At 35.7% G+C, this 13,429-nt stretch overlaps 1 protein-coding gene across 17 annotated transcripts in view; it reads right to left on the bottom strand.

The window, feature by feature from the left end:
* LOC140143876 (muscleblind-like protein 1) overlaps nt 1-13,429 on the bottom strand; it is a 485,567-nt gene that overhangs the window by 20,069 nt on the left and 452,069 nt on the right. For 14 of the 17 annotated variants that reach the window (XM_072165702.1, XM_072165703.1, XM_072165692.1 and 11 more), the window contains 4 exons: nt 9,708-9,773; nt 5,219-5,381; nt 4,394-4,429; nt 1,311-1,382 (listed from right to left, as the gene is read on the bottom strand). In XM_072165702.1, the coding sequence (XP_072021803.1) occupies nt 1,311-1,382; nt 4,394-4,429; nt 5,219-5,381; nt 9,708-9,773 (337 nt within the window). The remainder of the gene's footprint in view (nt 1-1,310; nt 1,383-4,393; nt 4,430-5,218; nt 5,382-9,707; nt 9,774-13,429) is intronic. The other 3 variants (XM_072165705.1, XM_072165693.1, XM_072165691.1) reach the window with 2 other exon arrangements.

Genomic DNA, 13,429 nt, shown 5'->3' on the forward strand with positions numbered 1-13,429 from the left:
GTTGTACGGACACAAAATAGGAAAAAGAGAGAAAAAAAGACGGCACAAAATTAGCTTGAGCTAATAATCGGCTCACTCAACGGTTAACCGGCACATATAATGGGCTGGTTTTTTAATTCAACAAAGCAAGAAATACTGAATTATAAAAAAAAACAGGAAGCTTGGTAAATTTTTTTTTATCATGTTGGCTCTGCGGTCAAAGTTCAAACAACTTACTGGAGAAAACAGCACTCAGAGCGTTGCAACACATCGTCCAAATTCTAGAGTAACTACACGAGTTAGTAAATAACACATTATCGACACAATCCTTTGTATTATTACGCAAGCCGTGACAGAATCGACAAAACAAAAAAATTGAAAGTCGTTAAGTGCAAAATAACACAAACAAAAAATGATTGCATTTTTTTATTTAGTTTTTCAAATTCTTTTTTATCATTCCAAAGCGATATGGCAGATTGTTTTGCACCAATTTTTTTATATTTATTTCCATACAAGACTGCAGAAAGAGTTATGGCATGCACACACAGCTTTGTCAAACTTTTCTGGTTTTTAAAAAAAATATTTCAACCTAAACCACTTAAATTACCATGGCAACTGAAAAATTAAATATTAGTTTGTGGAATATCAATTTAATTATCTATTAATAGATGTAGCTTGAATTCATTATTCTTTAGTTTGCACTTTGAATCCAATGGGCTATTCCATTTAAATTCCACACTACCCCTGTGGACGATTTTGGAAATATCTTCCACAGGGGGAGTATGAATTTCAAATGGAATGAGCACATTAGCAGCTTCATTTGAAACTCACTCTCCCTCAGGGGAAGATTCAGGTTGAATCATTCTCAGAGGGTGTATGAAATTCAAATGGAGGTACCTAATGCGCTCATTCCGTTTGAAATTCATACTCCCCCTGTGGAAGATATTTCCAAAATCTTCCACAGGGGTAGTGTGGAATTTAAATGAAACAGCCCAATACAAACAAAGAAAACACAAAATATGCATAAACTCTAAGCATTTGACACCACATCTCCTAATATTAAGCAGACAGTATAGCTAAACGATGATCAACAATGATGTCTGATTTCTGTGAATTTTTCCCCGTTTAAATCACTATGACCAGAAATAACATCATCTCCACAGCCACAATCCCACACACCATACTAGTAAGTGTTACCACAAGAAGTTCACCTCTAAAATTCAGGGTATTATACACGGTACCCACATGTTTTGAGGTCACCACTTCAGGTAACACAAAGTATGGTAACTATGGAACTGTGCCTTCTGAGATTGGAAACAAAATGGACTCACTGGCTATAGGCGATATCATATCCCCTTGACATAAAAAGCTGCCACCAAGTTTCCCCTGCGGCCAGGTATAACCTGCGAAAATACAAAGAGAAAAGGGTGTTGGGGAAGTTGGATAGGGGAGGTGTAAGGGTACGAGAAAAAAATGATGATGAGTGGTTTGATCCTACAAATGATGCAAGTTTGTCATTTTTTTAAACAAGCAAACCAACCAATCTTGTGTAACCACCCATGATATAATACCATAAAAATTCGATAGTTAGCATATGTGCTTACTATCAAGCGCTTTTGAAAACATAAATTGTACCAGCGTCCTGCGCTTTATCAACTGACCAAATGGGGTTGAGCCACAAATTTGCAGTTTGCTTGTTCGTATGTAACTATGTGTATCGATGATTTGCTCCAAACCCTTTACACTTTTGTGGATGGGGCACTTCATGTTTGCATGAAGCGCCTAATTGTAAGCACATATGCTAACTATTGAGTTTTTACAGTAATAGGCAATTTTAACTTCAAGATTGAGTTGCTCACTGATATTGACAGCATAAAAACAAAGCGAGTCATTTATTGAGCATAAATATTTTCAATTTTTACTATTTTCTTTACAATAAGGCCAAAAAAAAGATTCTTTGCTTGTCCTCATCCAACTGATTGACCCAAACAAATTCCTAGTTTTCTTCTGAAAAATGTGTTTTCTATTACATTGTTTTGTATAAACAAATTGCCCATTACAAAGAAACCCCTAAAAGGTTCAGCAAACAAATCTTTTTTTCTAGCAAATCAAACTTGGGGACTCGCTATAGTCTGTCTTGTCTGAAGTTGAGAGTAATATGCCATGTTGGATTTTGCAGTAACAGATTGGTGCACTGACCTAATCCTGCGGACCTACACACTCATAGAAGGGTGATTCGTCCATAAGCTGGTGACACAACTACACCAAATCTGCTACTGCGAAATCCACCATGATGCTACTCTCAACTTTCAACACCATAGTGCATTTTTTTAATCAGCACAGTATTGGAATTATATTTTGCTTTCCTCATAATGACAAATAGTACCACATCATTACAAACGGTCCCTGTCCTGCATAACCCGTAAAGCACACTGCACAATTTGCTGAGTCCAGGCAGCGACAATAGCAAAAAGTGCTTTGCACCACAAAAAGGTCAATAACACCGCCCTCTACAGTCATCATAATACAAAAGGACTTGTTTTTAGTTATCTCTGATTCGTCAGTATGAAGATGATAAAGTAGCGACAAAGTCTAGCTAAGCATTGTCACAACACTTGCACATTAACATGCCATTATATTAGTGCCATTATTATGAACCTATATTTATTATTATAAAGACTTATTAGGCTAAAAAACAACCAAATTCAAAGTCAATTTGATGACGATCAAAACATTTTGCTTGATCGTATTTTGTTAGTACTATGCACTAGTAGTAGCAGATTTGAGCATAATAGGATATTATGTGTTGGAGAAGAGATGAAAGACGAATCACACTTTTGCACCCTGCTTTGAAAGTTCTCTCAAAACAAAGACATTTTGCAATATAATACAACATAATAAGTGATACTGGAGTTTTGCACACACACAATGTGGGACAGTTTTGGTATATCTTGAACTCTGACCTGTCTGTCACCAGTGTCAGGAAAATTGCTTTAATTATTCATTATTCATTAATCATTAAAAATATTTTTAATTGATTTGCAAGATTACAATATTTTGACTTTTTGAAATTTTAGTATTATTTTTATTTTGTAAACATAAAAAAAACAAATTTCCTGATAGGCCAGAGTTCAACATGTAAATGCACCAAAATTTGCCAAAACTGTCCTGCAAAGCGTTAGAAATTGAATGCTGATATCGCTAACTCAATGTCCGTTTCTGAATTCCTCTGTACAGAGACAATTGATCAAAAATGCTTAAGAACTTGACCCTTAACCTTTTGTTTCATTATAAAGAAATTCCCATAGATCCTACTAGATATGTAGTGTGCATGTACACTCACATAAATATTATGTTGAGATTAAAAGTTGCATGGTCTAAGAAAATTGGCGGTAAAAGTTGAAGCAAGAGAAATAATTAATTTTAAATGTTCTCCCTGTAAATTAGACTTATTAGACATGCAGTCTTTGTTTTAATTGCAAATTTTATTGTAGCTACCATTTCTTTTTAACCTATCAATTAAGAAAAGCAGTTTTGGTTAAGGAGCTCAACAAGAAATGTCCTCAAAAGGAAATGCATTGGGGTAAGGTACCTCTAACTACATTGTATATTGTTATTTGACATGCCGATTTTCAGTGTCTTAAATGCATGTTTTTGACATTATGCCCTTTAGATAAATAGCAATAATAGTAGCATAACCAGAGCAGGAGTTGTATTTTTTTGCCACTCTCATTGGTCGAAAGAAGCTTGCAAACTATGCTATACTTGTTAATTGATGTGCCCATTGCCATTATATAAAAAATGAATATTTTTGATATTATGCTCTGATGTAGACAAATAGCAATTGCAGTGGCATAACTAGAGCAGAAAGTAGAGCTTTAGTTTTTCCCACCCACCACTCCCATTTCACTTTTTGTTAATGCCCCCAGCACAAAACTACCCCTTTGAGCCCTTCAGATGAAATGGCAATTTAGACTAGTGTTTATGGAGTTTTTGCACACCCACCACTCCCATTGTCCCAAAGAACCTTTCAAATTATTACTTTTAATCTAATAAAAAAAGGTTTTTATGGAATTATTCTTAGCACTCCACTCCCATTGCCCCAAAGTCCGCAACTTTGAGCCTTTCAAATAAAGTGGCAGTTACCAGAAGTGTTTAAGGAGTATTTTCCCACCCACCACTCCCATTTCATGCCATCTTGCTGCTACATCCCCCCACACACATTTATGTCATTCTAGTTACACCACTGATGATAGATTTGAATTAGAACTGGCTCAGTATGCATATTGCGAAGCCCTCAAATAGCAATCAAGAAGTGCCAGAAGTGGCCAGCAAGTTCTAGTACTAGGTTTTGGACAGCACAGAGCCAGTGCTAAATTGAGTATGCTATCTAATTATTATATCTCTTGCTTACTGTTAGGTGGACCACCCATTAATATCTTCTGATAACCTGTGACCAGGAAAAAAGGGTAAAAAAATGGAATGTTTTGTGAGCAAATAGCGTAATAAATTTGATGATTTCAGTCGAAAGTACTGCAATGCTTTGGCACTAGGTTTTACAAAACGTGTCAAGTTTGTATGTAATGGTTTATCAGTTTAGAAACTTAAGAAATATTGACAATTTGTTTCAAACATTCAGTGGGTGCTTGTGGATAATTACATTTTTAATAATAAACAATTCCAAATGAGATTGTAATACGGGCTTTGTTTGTCATAGTTACTGATGTGAAATTGCTTTGTGTCGGTCTGATATGATTCAAAATTTTTCCCACCCGCCACCCCCAAACACATGTAATACATTCTCTACATTTAAGTTAAGAATAGTTACATGGTGACTTAATGTGCAAGAGGCTCTTTGTGAGTGTAATACTACCAGTATTGAAAATGTGGGTGCAAAACAAATCAGGGCTACACATTTCAACAACAGACTGTGGGTAACAAAATTGGATGTCTGCCATGTTCAACCATCATGCAAAGGCCAAAATCGAATGATAATTAGTACATAAGAAAGCATGTGTGTTAACAAACATGACCTACATGCAAATAATGGCAGAGTGAAAGTCTGCCTTTTCAGATGAAGTTCTTTGGACAGACTTCTCAGATGAAGTTCTTTGGACTCATCTCAGAAAAACCATGCTGTGTTCTGTCCTCCATATTGTTGCTGCGTATTTCAAGTGACATTACCAACATTTGGAAAACATCACCCTTTCAACGACAACTTAAAGCGCCCTCTACTTACCTGGATTTGGAATATACTGTGGCTGATGATGCGCCGCATTGGACAGCTGCATTTGAAGTTGATGGTATATCCCTGGTGTGTTATGAATATGATGGTTATGAATTGTGGTGGGTGAATTCAACGATCCGGGTGGCTTCTTAGTAGGTGGGACAAACCCCGGAAACTGTAAATAATAACATATAGGGTGCACACTGTAAGAAAACATTCTACATTTTTGCTTGTATCACCCTAGATTTACGCCTTTATTGAGTTTGAGCCTAGTGAAGTATTAGGTGGATCAGTACTAAAAATTTGAAAAACAAAACTTGCTGTTGTTGATACAATTCATTATGATAGCATTATTACAGCATATGATTAAAAATTAATGACATAGATGGAATTCTAGCTTATGAAGTTCCGAAAATTTGTGATTTTTTTCTCAAATGTTTGTTAAAATTTGATGCTACTGAGACAAACAATGGATGTGTCATATTCAGATAGTGCTAGCATCAGGCAATGGACTATTCCAGTCGGAATACATACACCCCGTATGGTAAACATGACCTTAATCTTCCACACAGGAGGTGCAGATTTTAAATGGAGTCACCCATTCAGGTAGCCCCATTTGAAATTCATACTCCCTATGTGAAAAGTCAGGTAATGTCTCCTGTAGTGGGTGTATGGATACAACTGGAACAGTCCATTGTGTAGAGTTGATAAGCTTCTAAAATGCAATATTATAAATGGCTCAAACTACAATATATATAACTTGATAATTATTAATAGCCCCATGGACACTACTGCCTTGATACAGAGCCCCTGATTGGTTAATTACATGTGTGAATCATTTCCGTGGCCAATCAAATTCAAGCTTATAAATCTCTTAGCAATATTAAGCTTAATCCTCTTCAGTCATACTGACTATTCCTATCATATATGTGATTGGTTCAACACATGATATGGCCCTCTTTTTAACCAATCAAAATCATTCTTAGAGTCAGATAATTCGGCCAGTAGTGCCCATGGGTTCAAATGAATTTCAATCAATGATGTTAAGACCGATCAGTCAGTTCAGTAAAATAACTCCCCTTCCCCCCTTTCTTTTAATAAATAAATGAAGTGATTAATTGTCTGTCGTTATGGTAATTAATATAAATTATCGATCAAACTTTGTTCCATATTTGCACACAAACAACGTGTTTCAAATGTAAAATCTGTTCCTAAGCATGTGATGCACTCAATGAAAATCAAGTTGGCTTTTTGGAAAATTTAGTTGATTTTGAGATATATCTATAACAATTATGCCATTTCTTTTGCCCAACATAGCCAATTACTCATTCTTATCCCAATTATTTAATTTTGATAACCATTTTTGAAGGTGAAATTGAATAGCTTCAAAATACATATCATATTGCTCAATCGCACATTACAATATGAATTTCAAATGCTATTCTTACTGTAGATTCTTTCTGCTTGAAAGATAGAAATATCAAAAGTAGATTTAAAACTGGTCAATTACATTCACATTTTCTGAACCAAATATTTCAGAGAAACCATTCTGCATCATCAGCATTGTAATACTGTTAATCAAATGACAGACAATGTCCCTTTGGGTCAGTGTTTCTAGTACTAATAGAGAATCATATACTTTGGAAAATTCTCTGCCCCATCCGTGTTGAGTCAGGTGTCTTTTTTTATTTTTATGACTTCTCTAACTTTTCTTGGCAATAACTCGTCTTCTGCCAAGGACTTGTGATCATTTTTAGCATCCGGTTGGTGTCCGGTGCCTTGATGTGCTCTGCAATAAATGACTTGAGTGAAATTGTCATTGTTTAGAAACACTGAAATTGTCAATGTCTAGAAACATTAGAATATCAGTCGGTCGAACAACAGCATTACACCACTGATGACAAAGAATGGTTTCTCTGAAACATTTTGGTTAAAAAACGGGAGTGTTATTGACCAGTTTTAAATTCACGCAGATCTAAATAAATTAGTGACAGAAACTTGCACTAAGATTTGAAGCCAGGACCTTTGGTATTCTAGGCAGACTCCTGTTACCATACCCTGTAATATATACCAAATATTGGCAACATTCAATTAATCACTTCACTCACTATGCCCGTATTCTCTTTCATATTATATTAAATTATATACTTTACTTATTACGTTAGAGCACATATATCAGTGCATTAATAATCAACTTAAACATAAAACTTTGCTATTAATAAATTTAAATGATCGATCCAAAGCTGTTAAAATATTCTATTTCTCTTAGTACAAAACTCTGTGATTGTCAGCCAGCCTGTTACATTTAATTACTTGTTTTAAATGAATTCAACTAATTGATAAGTATCATTAAAGCCCCTTGCACATCTTGTGTGATTTGCTACAATGTGTGGGCTGTATTTGCCTACATTTTTGTTCTAATTTGAGCTAACTACTTTTAACATATTTTAGTGCCTTTATACAATAATAGTGTTAACTGACAAAGTGATTTTGATAGCACATGGCTAAATTTCTGGCGATCTTGGTGTTTTGAAACAAGAGTATATCAGTACATGGTCTAGTATAACTTACCTTTGAGGGCAATCAACATGGGACAATCAATCTGCATCAATGCGCTACATCTATAATCCAAATTAATGTGGACTTGCATAGTTTGCTTTGGGGGTGTCTATACGAATCATATAAATCCACATTACTCTGGTACATCTAAAATCCAGATCAATGTGTAGCATGTCTGTGGACTGTCTACACTCAAAAAGTTTAGCCGGCAACTGTACCAGTGTTGCCAAATTGGAAACATCTGTAATGTTTGAATGACTATACAAAATTTTGACGCATTTGAAAACTGTAACATGTAAATGTACATCATACAATGCTCTGGGAAGCGTACTTTAAAGAATTATAAAAACAAAGACGCAGTAAATGTTGTGCTGGGAAAGCGTAGTTTTTACGCATTTGTTACTAAGCACGGTATGCTTAGATGCAATGCGAACCATGCAAGTACCACATCAATTCGCATGAATGCCGATTCCTTCTCCCATGAATGTTGTCCATGTAATTTTGCCTCCTTTCACAACATAATCATAAACTACAGGATTTAAAAGTCTTATGGTTTCATGATTGGGACGATTTGACAGGATATAAAAGTTAATGTTTATATGTGTTTTTCCACTGGCAGTTATTCATTTCTCGGACACCAAGCCCAATTGGGGGCACCTGCCATATTTCAGCAATTTTAAATCGGATTTTTCACATGCCTCTATGCCACTGATTGCGACAAAGGCCTCTTTCCATTGAAAAGAGAAGCTTTGTTTGTCTCCTCGACATTGTACCGCTTAGTGACACACTGGAAAAATTCACACAAATTTTTCAGCCTATATATTAATCTCAATCTGTAATTGCTCATACAAATTTAAAATGCATGATGTTTTAATTTTTGAAATTCTGCTAGGGGCTAGCATTCTGTTCTCATAGACTCAGATTGGATTTTCTGTTCAAGGTCTTTCTATTCCTCCTTCCTTTCCTTTTCCCTCTCTCTCTCCACTTACCTTTTCTCTACCATTGGGTTATTCCAGTTGAAATCCATACACCACCTGTGGAAGACATTACCCCCAATCTCCCACATATGTGTAGAAGATTAAGGTCATGTCTTCCATAAGGGGTGTATGGATTTCATCTGGAATAGCCCCTTGTCTCACCCATAGAATTACAAATAACTTTTTCTCAGATATGTCTCAGTTTTATCTTCTCATAAGCATTTCACACATCTTAAGATATCATAAGCAGATGGGGGAATACTAGAAACCATTGGGCTATATTCCAGTTGAAATCCAGACACCCCCTATAAAAGACATGACCTTAATCTTCCACACAGGGAATGTGAATTTCAAATGGTGTTACCTGAATGGGTGACTCAATTTGAAATCTTCACTCCTTGTGTGGGCAAATAAGGTCATGTCTTCCACAGGTGGTGTATAGATTTCAACTGGTATAGCATTTTCAAACCAACTAATTTTAAGATTAGTAATCCTCCTGTGTCATTGGCCCCTGAACATGTTTAAAGCAAAACCTCCTATGTAAACTATTGACAGATTTGTTTTAAACATGTTCAAGGGCCAAAAGTACATAGGAGGTTCTTCCTACCCAGTAACCTGGCAACATATACCTAGATCATACCTGTTCTTGTTTCAAAACACAAAGATGCCAGATTTGTAAACTAGCGGTGTAATATGTTTATTTAATTATATTTTTGCATATATTTATTTTAATAAACAAGCAAAATAATCTACTAAAAGCCAGTGTCCCCAACATTGCTGCTCTAGATGTGCTCAAATCACCAATTTCACTACAAAAATACTCCCCCACCTTCACCATGCTAATTATATCAATACTTATTCATAGTGATTTTGACAGATAATTTGAATATATGCAAATATGACAGGCACTGATTGGCTGACAAATAACTAATTTGAATAATGCAAAGCGAAGACAGTTCATGTACCAGTAGGATGTAATCTGCAGGGTCCCTTTGACGCTTCAGGCTGTTTTCAGGCGGTGTGGTCGGAAGCTTATTAGTATGCAGCAGCCATGATGGAATTTGGCCAATGGGATTGCAGCATAATGGGACAGGCAGAGTCAATAACATAAACCAGCAAGCAGAGGCAGCATTGCATTGTGGGTAGTGGAAAACAAAAAAAAAGAGCAAAAGGGTGGTAGCCAGTGACGACCGTACCTGCAATCATGAATTCAGAAGAAACATACAAAATAGTTGTCCAGTACTTAAAATATATATAAACAATCAAAAATCAATCATCACGCAAATAGTGTGTGTTATTAACTATGCCCTCTAGTAGTATATGGAGTTATCGTCAATCTCGACTCGTAACGCACGTTTCTGACGAAAAAATAGTTAAAAGAAACATCCAGAAGAAAGATTGATTGGGGCATGTCAGATTGTATAGTATAATGTAGCGATTATCATGAGCAACATATGACATTACAACTTAAGTGTCTCAGTATTAATAGAATCAATCTAACTTTTTTTCTTTCAAAGGAAAGTGAACATGCAATAGAACAGATCATCACAATATAGCCTGTACCCCTATTTGGGGGCGCTAGCCCAGTTTCGGGGTACGCTCAGAATCATCACAGATTAGCCTACCCCCAGTTTGGGGGTAGTAATCTTCGTTTTGGTCTCTTTCATGGTTATAGCGGACATTTTTTTTGGTCGAAATTTTTCATCATCTGCAGCTATTAGAAAATAGTGTGGATAGGACAGTGAGTTACTATGGCAACCATTGTTATGGTAATTCCAAAACAGTGAGATAGAACTAAAGAATGTTACTACAAACAGTCAACATGCACATGAACTGAGTGAGAAAGATGGTCGCTAATAGATTTCATTATTATTATTTTTTGTTTGCATTTTAATTAATAAATCTAATCAATGATCACTACATGGACACATAAATTTTTTTAGTAAGCCTGAAAATGATTGGTAAAAATCTAACTGTGCAGACAGATTATTCTCCCGCTCGCTCGCACTCTCGCTAATCTCCAATGCTTGCTTTCAGTTAGAAAAAACACTATCATGCAGGACTTGTTAGCAGTCTAATTGAAATCTGATAAAACAAAGACCATTTTTGGTAATAGAATAGCCAAATAAGGAAGAAAAGAAAGATGATGTCATGCAATTCCAATTTATTGCCACAAATGAGAGAAATTAAGGCTACAGTGCAATTATAAAATTCAAAAATGGACATGAGTCCAAGCTTGAGATATATTTGGGTGTGCCAACGTACGGTGGGTTTTGATCAGCGTCTGCTGCGTATGAATGGGGAGTGCATGTTTTTAAGCCATGTGAGGCGCTTGGCCCGGCTTGCTCGGACGACAAGCTGAGACAAAGGCAATAGGCCTAATGTATGCACAACAAGGCACTTTAACAATCAGGCTTGATTGGTTTAATAAAACAATGTGAGTGGCCTTTGGCCCCAATTAAACAAAGAAATACAAATCACAATTGGCTCAAATCATTCCAAAGCTAATACATTGATTATTGATCAATCATATCGGCCGCAAAGAGGGTTTGGTTTTTTTTCCATTCAGCCATTAGCAAATATATAGATATATATATAAATATACGGTGTGTGATGGCTAAAAAAAGCAATAGCGCTATTGCATGTTCACTTAGTAAAATCACAAATCTGTAAGCAGTGCAGTGCCAGCAGTAAACTGTAAACAGCTCCCTCTATTGTCACAACTAAACCAGGTTTTAAGATTACAGTTCAACCAAAAATGAAAAGAAACGATGTTTTGTACATGCATGCAATTTTTCAACACAATTTGCTCATATGAATATACTACTAAAGCAATGGGACACAGTGCGCCCTCACAGGTTGATCCTAAAGCAACTTTTGGATCAATTTTTACACCCTATTTATTTTAAATTTGTACGAAAAATTTATGATTTCTACAACTGTAACAGTGCTGTGACATCATGGAAGGGCACAAAAGTTCTTGAGAACACACACTGAACATGAGTACAAAGGTGACGGCCAAACGTGACTTCGGACCGCTTTAACGGACTGATGGACTGTATCGAATATGGTTTTGATATGCGCACAAGAGAAGAAGCTGTTACAATATATAGACAATGTAATTAACGTAACTAATAATCAATCAACCAATTGGTATTATACTCTCGACATGTAAATATACATATTAAAATGAAATTTCACTACGATAAATGAATGAAATTTTTGGACGTAAACATTTTTGACAAAAACATAGAACAAGTGACAAATACTATTTCAGCACAGAAACAAATATTGCAGAAAGAAAGATAGAAATAAACCTGTCGCAGGACTGGTATTTGTAAACAACGATACACCATGTGTATATGCTACACTATCATTGGATAGGCTATTTTCCTAATCAACCCGTCCGACGGACACCCTGAAATGTTTCCACTATAACTATAGTATGATAATAGCAGTGGTGTACTGCCGTGACCAACCACTGAAATACCTGACAAAATTGAAAAAAACAACAACAAAACTGATTTTCATCTAAAGTTTAGTCTGTTTTATCGAAAATTATACTTATTTTGGCCCCCTCCAGTATCAAGATTACAAATAATTGCACGCTTCACAGCCATACATCCCAGTAACATTTCGGAAACGTATCAGTTGGACGATTTTGAAATTTTGCGCACCTTGGAAATTTGCTTATTATGGGAATCAACTTCCAATAATTATAAAAGAAAAGACATTTGTATTTTCTGTTCAAACCAATAGGGATTTTACGAGGGTGTCCTCTTTGACAGACATAGAAATGGGTAAGTGCAATAGATGGAACAGCCCCAACTGAAAAAATGTAACAGTCACGGAAGAGTCACCTACAACCTTTGACATGCTAATCTACCAGTGCACAGTTCTTGGACTAGCTTGTGTATTCATGAAATGACCTCAGAATATGTTGGGCACAAAAACTCATACTCCAAAACTGAGGTCAAACATTAAGCCATGATTATGAAATGGAGGTTTGAACTGTGCACTTGAAAAATGAGAGTGCTCATGTTATAAATACCCATCTAACACCAGGTTTATTTCTAATCTTCCATTTCTACTACCAGAATCCAAATGCAAAATATGTCTAAACATGTATCACTAGGATCCACAACATGTTCATCTATCAGGGCACAGTTCTTTAACCCCAATACATTTGTACATTCATTGAATAACCTTAAGAAAATTTGGGTACAAAAACTCTGCAACTTGAGGTCAAATTTTGCACTATAAGTGTTTAATTGAGGTTATTGAACTATGCCATTGGGATGAGGCCGTTGTGGTCCCTAGTGTATGAGCTGATTAATTATTAAGATTCTAACGACAACGATAATGTGTGCATTTTTCTGAAAAGAAGCGACAGAAATGATTTTGATCTATATTCACATCCAACTTAAAAGATGATATTGTCAATTTTAACACTAAAAGAACTGATCTTGTTGAAATAAAGTTCAATTAAGCTTAATGAAATTCCATATTGGTGAAACAATTTGTTTCAATTTTTCATCTGTAGATTTCTCAATTGCATAATGGATTCTTTTAATATCACCCTCTCGCTAAGTGCAAGGTTGTTTTCCCTGCGGGTTAGCGTATATTTATCTCGTGCACAACAGCGTAATTTCTGTCACTTGTAATTTCAGGGAAAAAACACACTGCT

This window comes from Amphiura filiformis, unplaced genomic scaffold (genome assembly GCF_039555335.1).
Source record: "Amphiura filiformis unplaced genomic scaffold, Afil_fr2py scaffold_31, whole genome shotgun sequence".
Lineage (NCBI taxonomy): Eukaryota > Metazoa > Echinodermata > Ophiuroidea > Amphilepidida > Amphiuridae > Amphiura > Amphiura filiformis.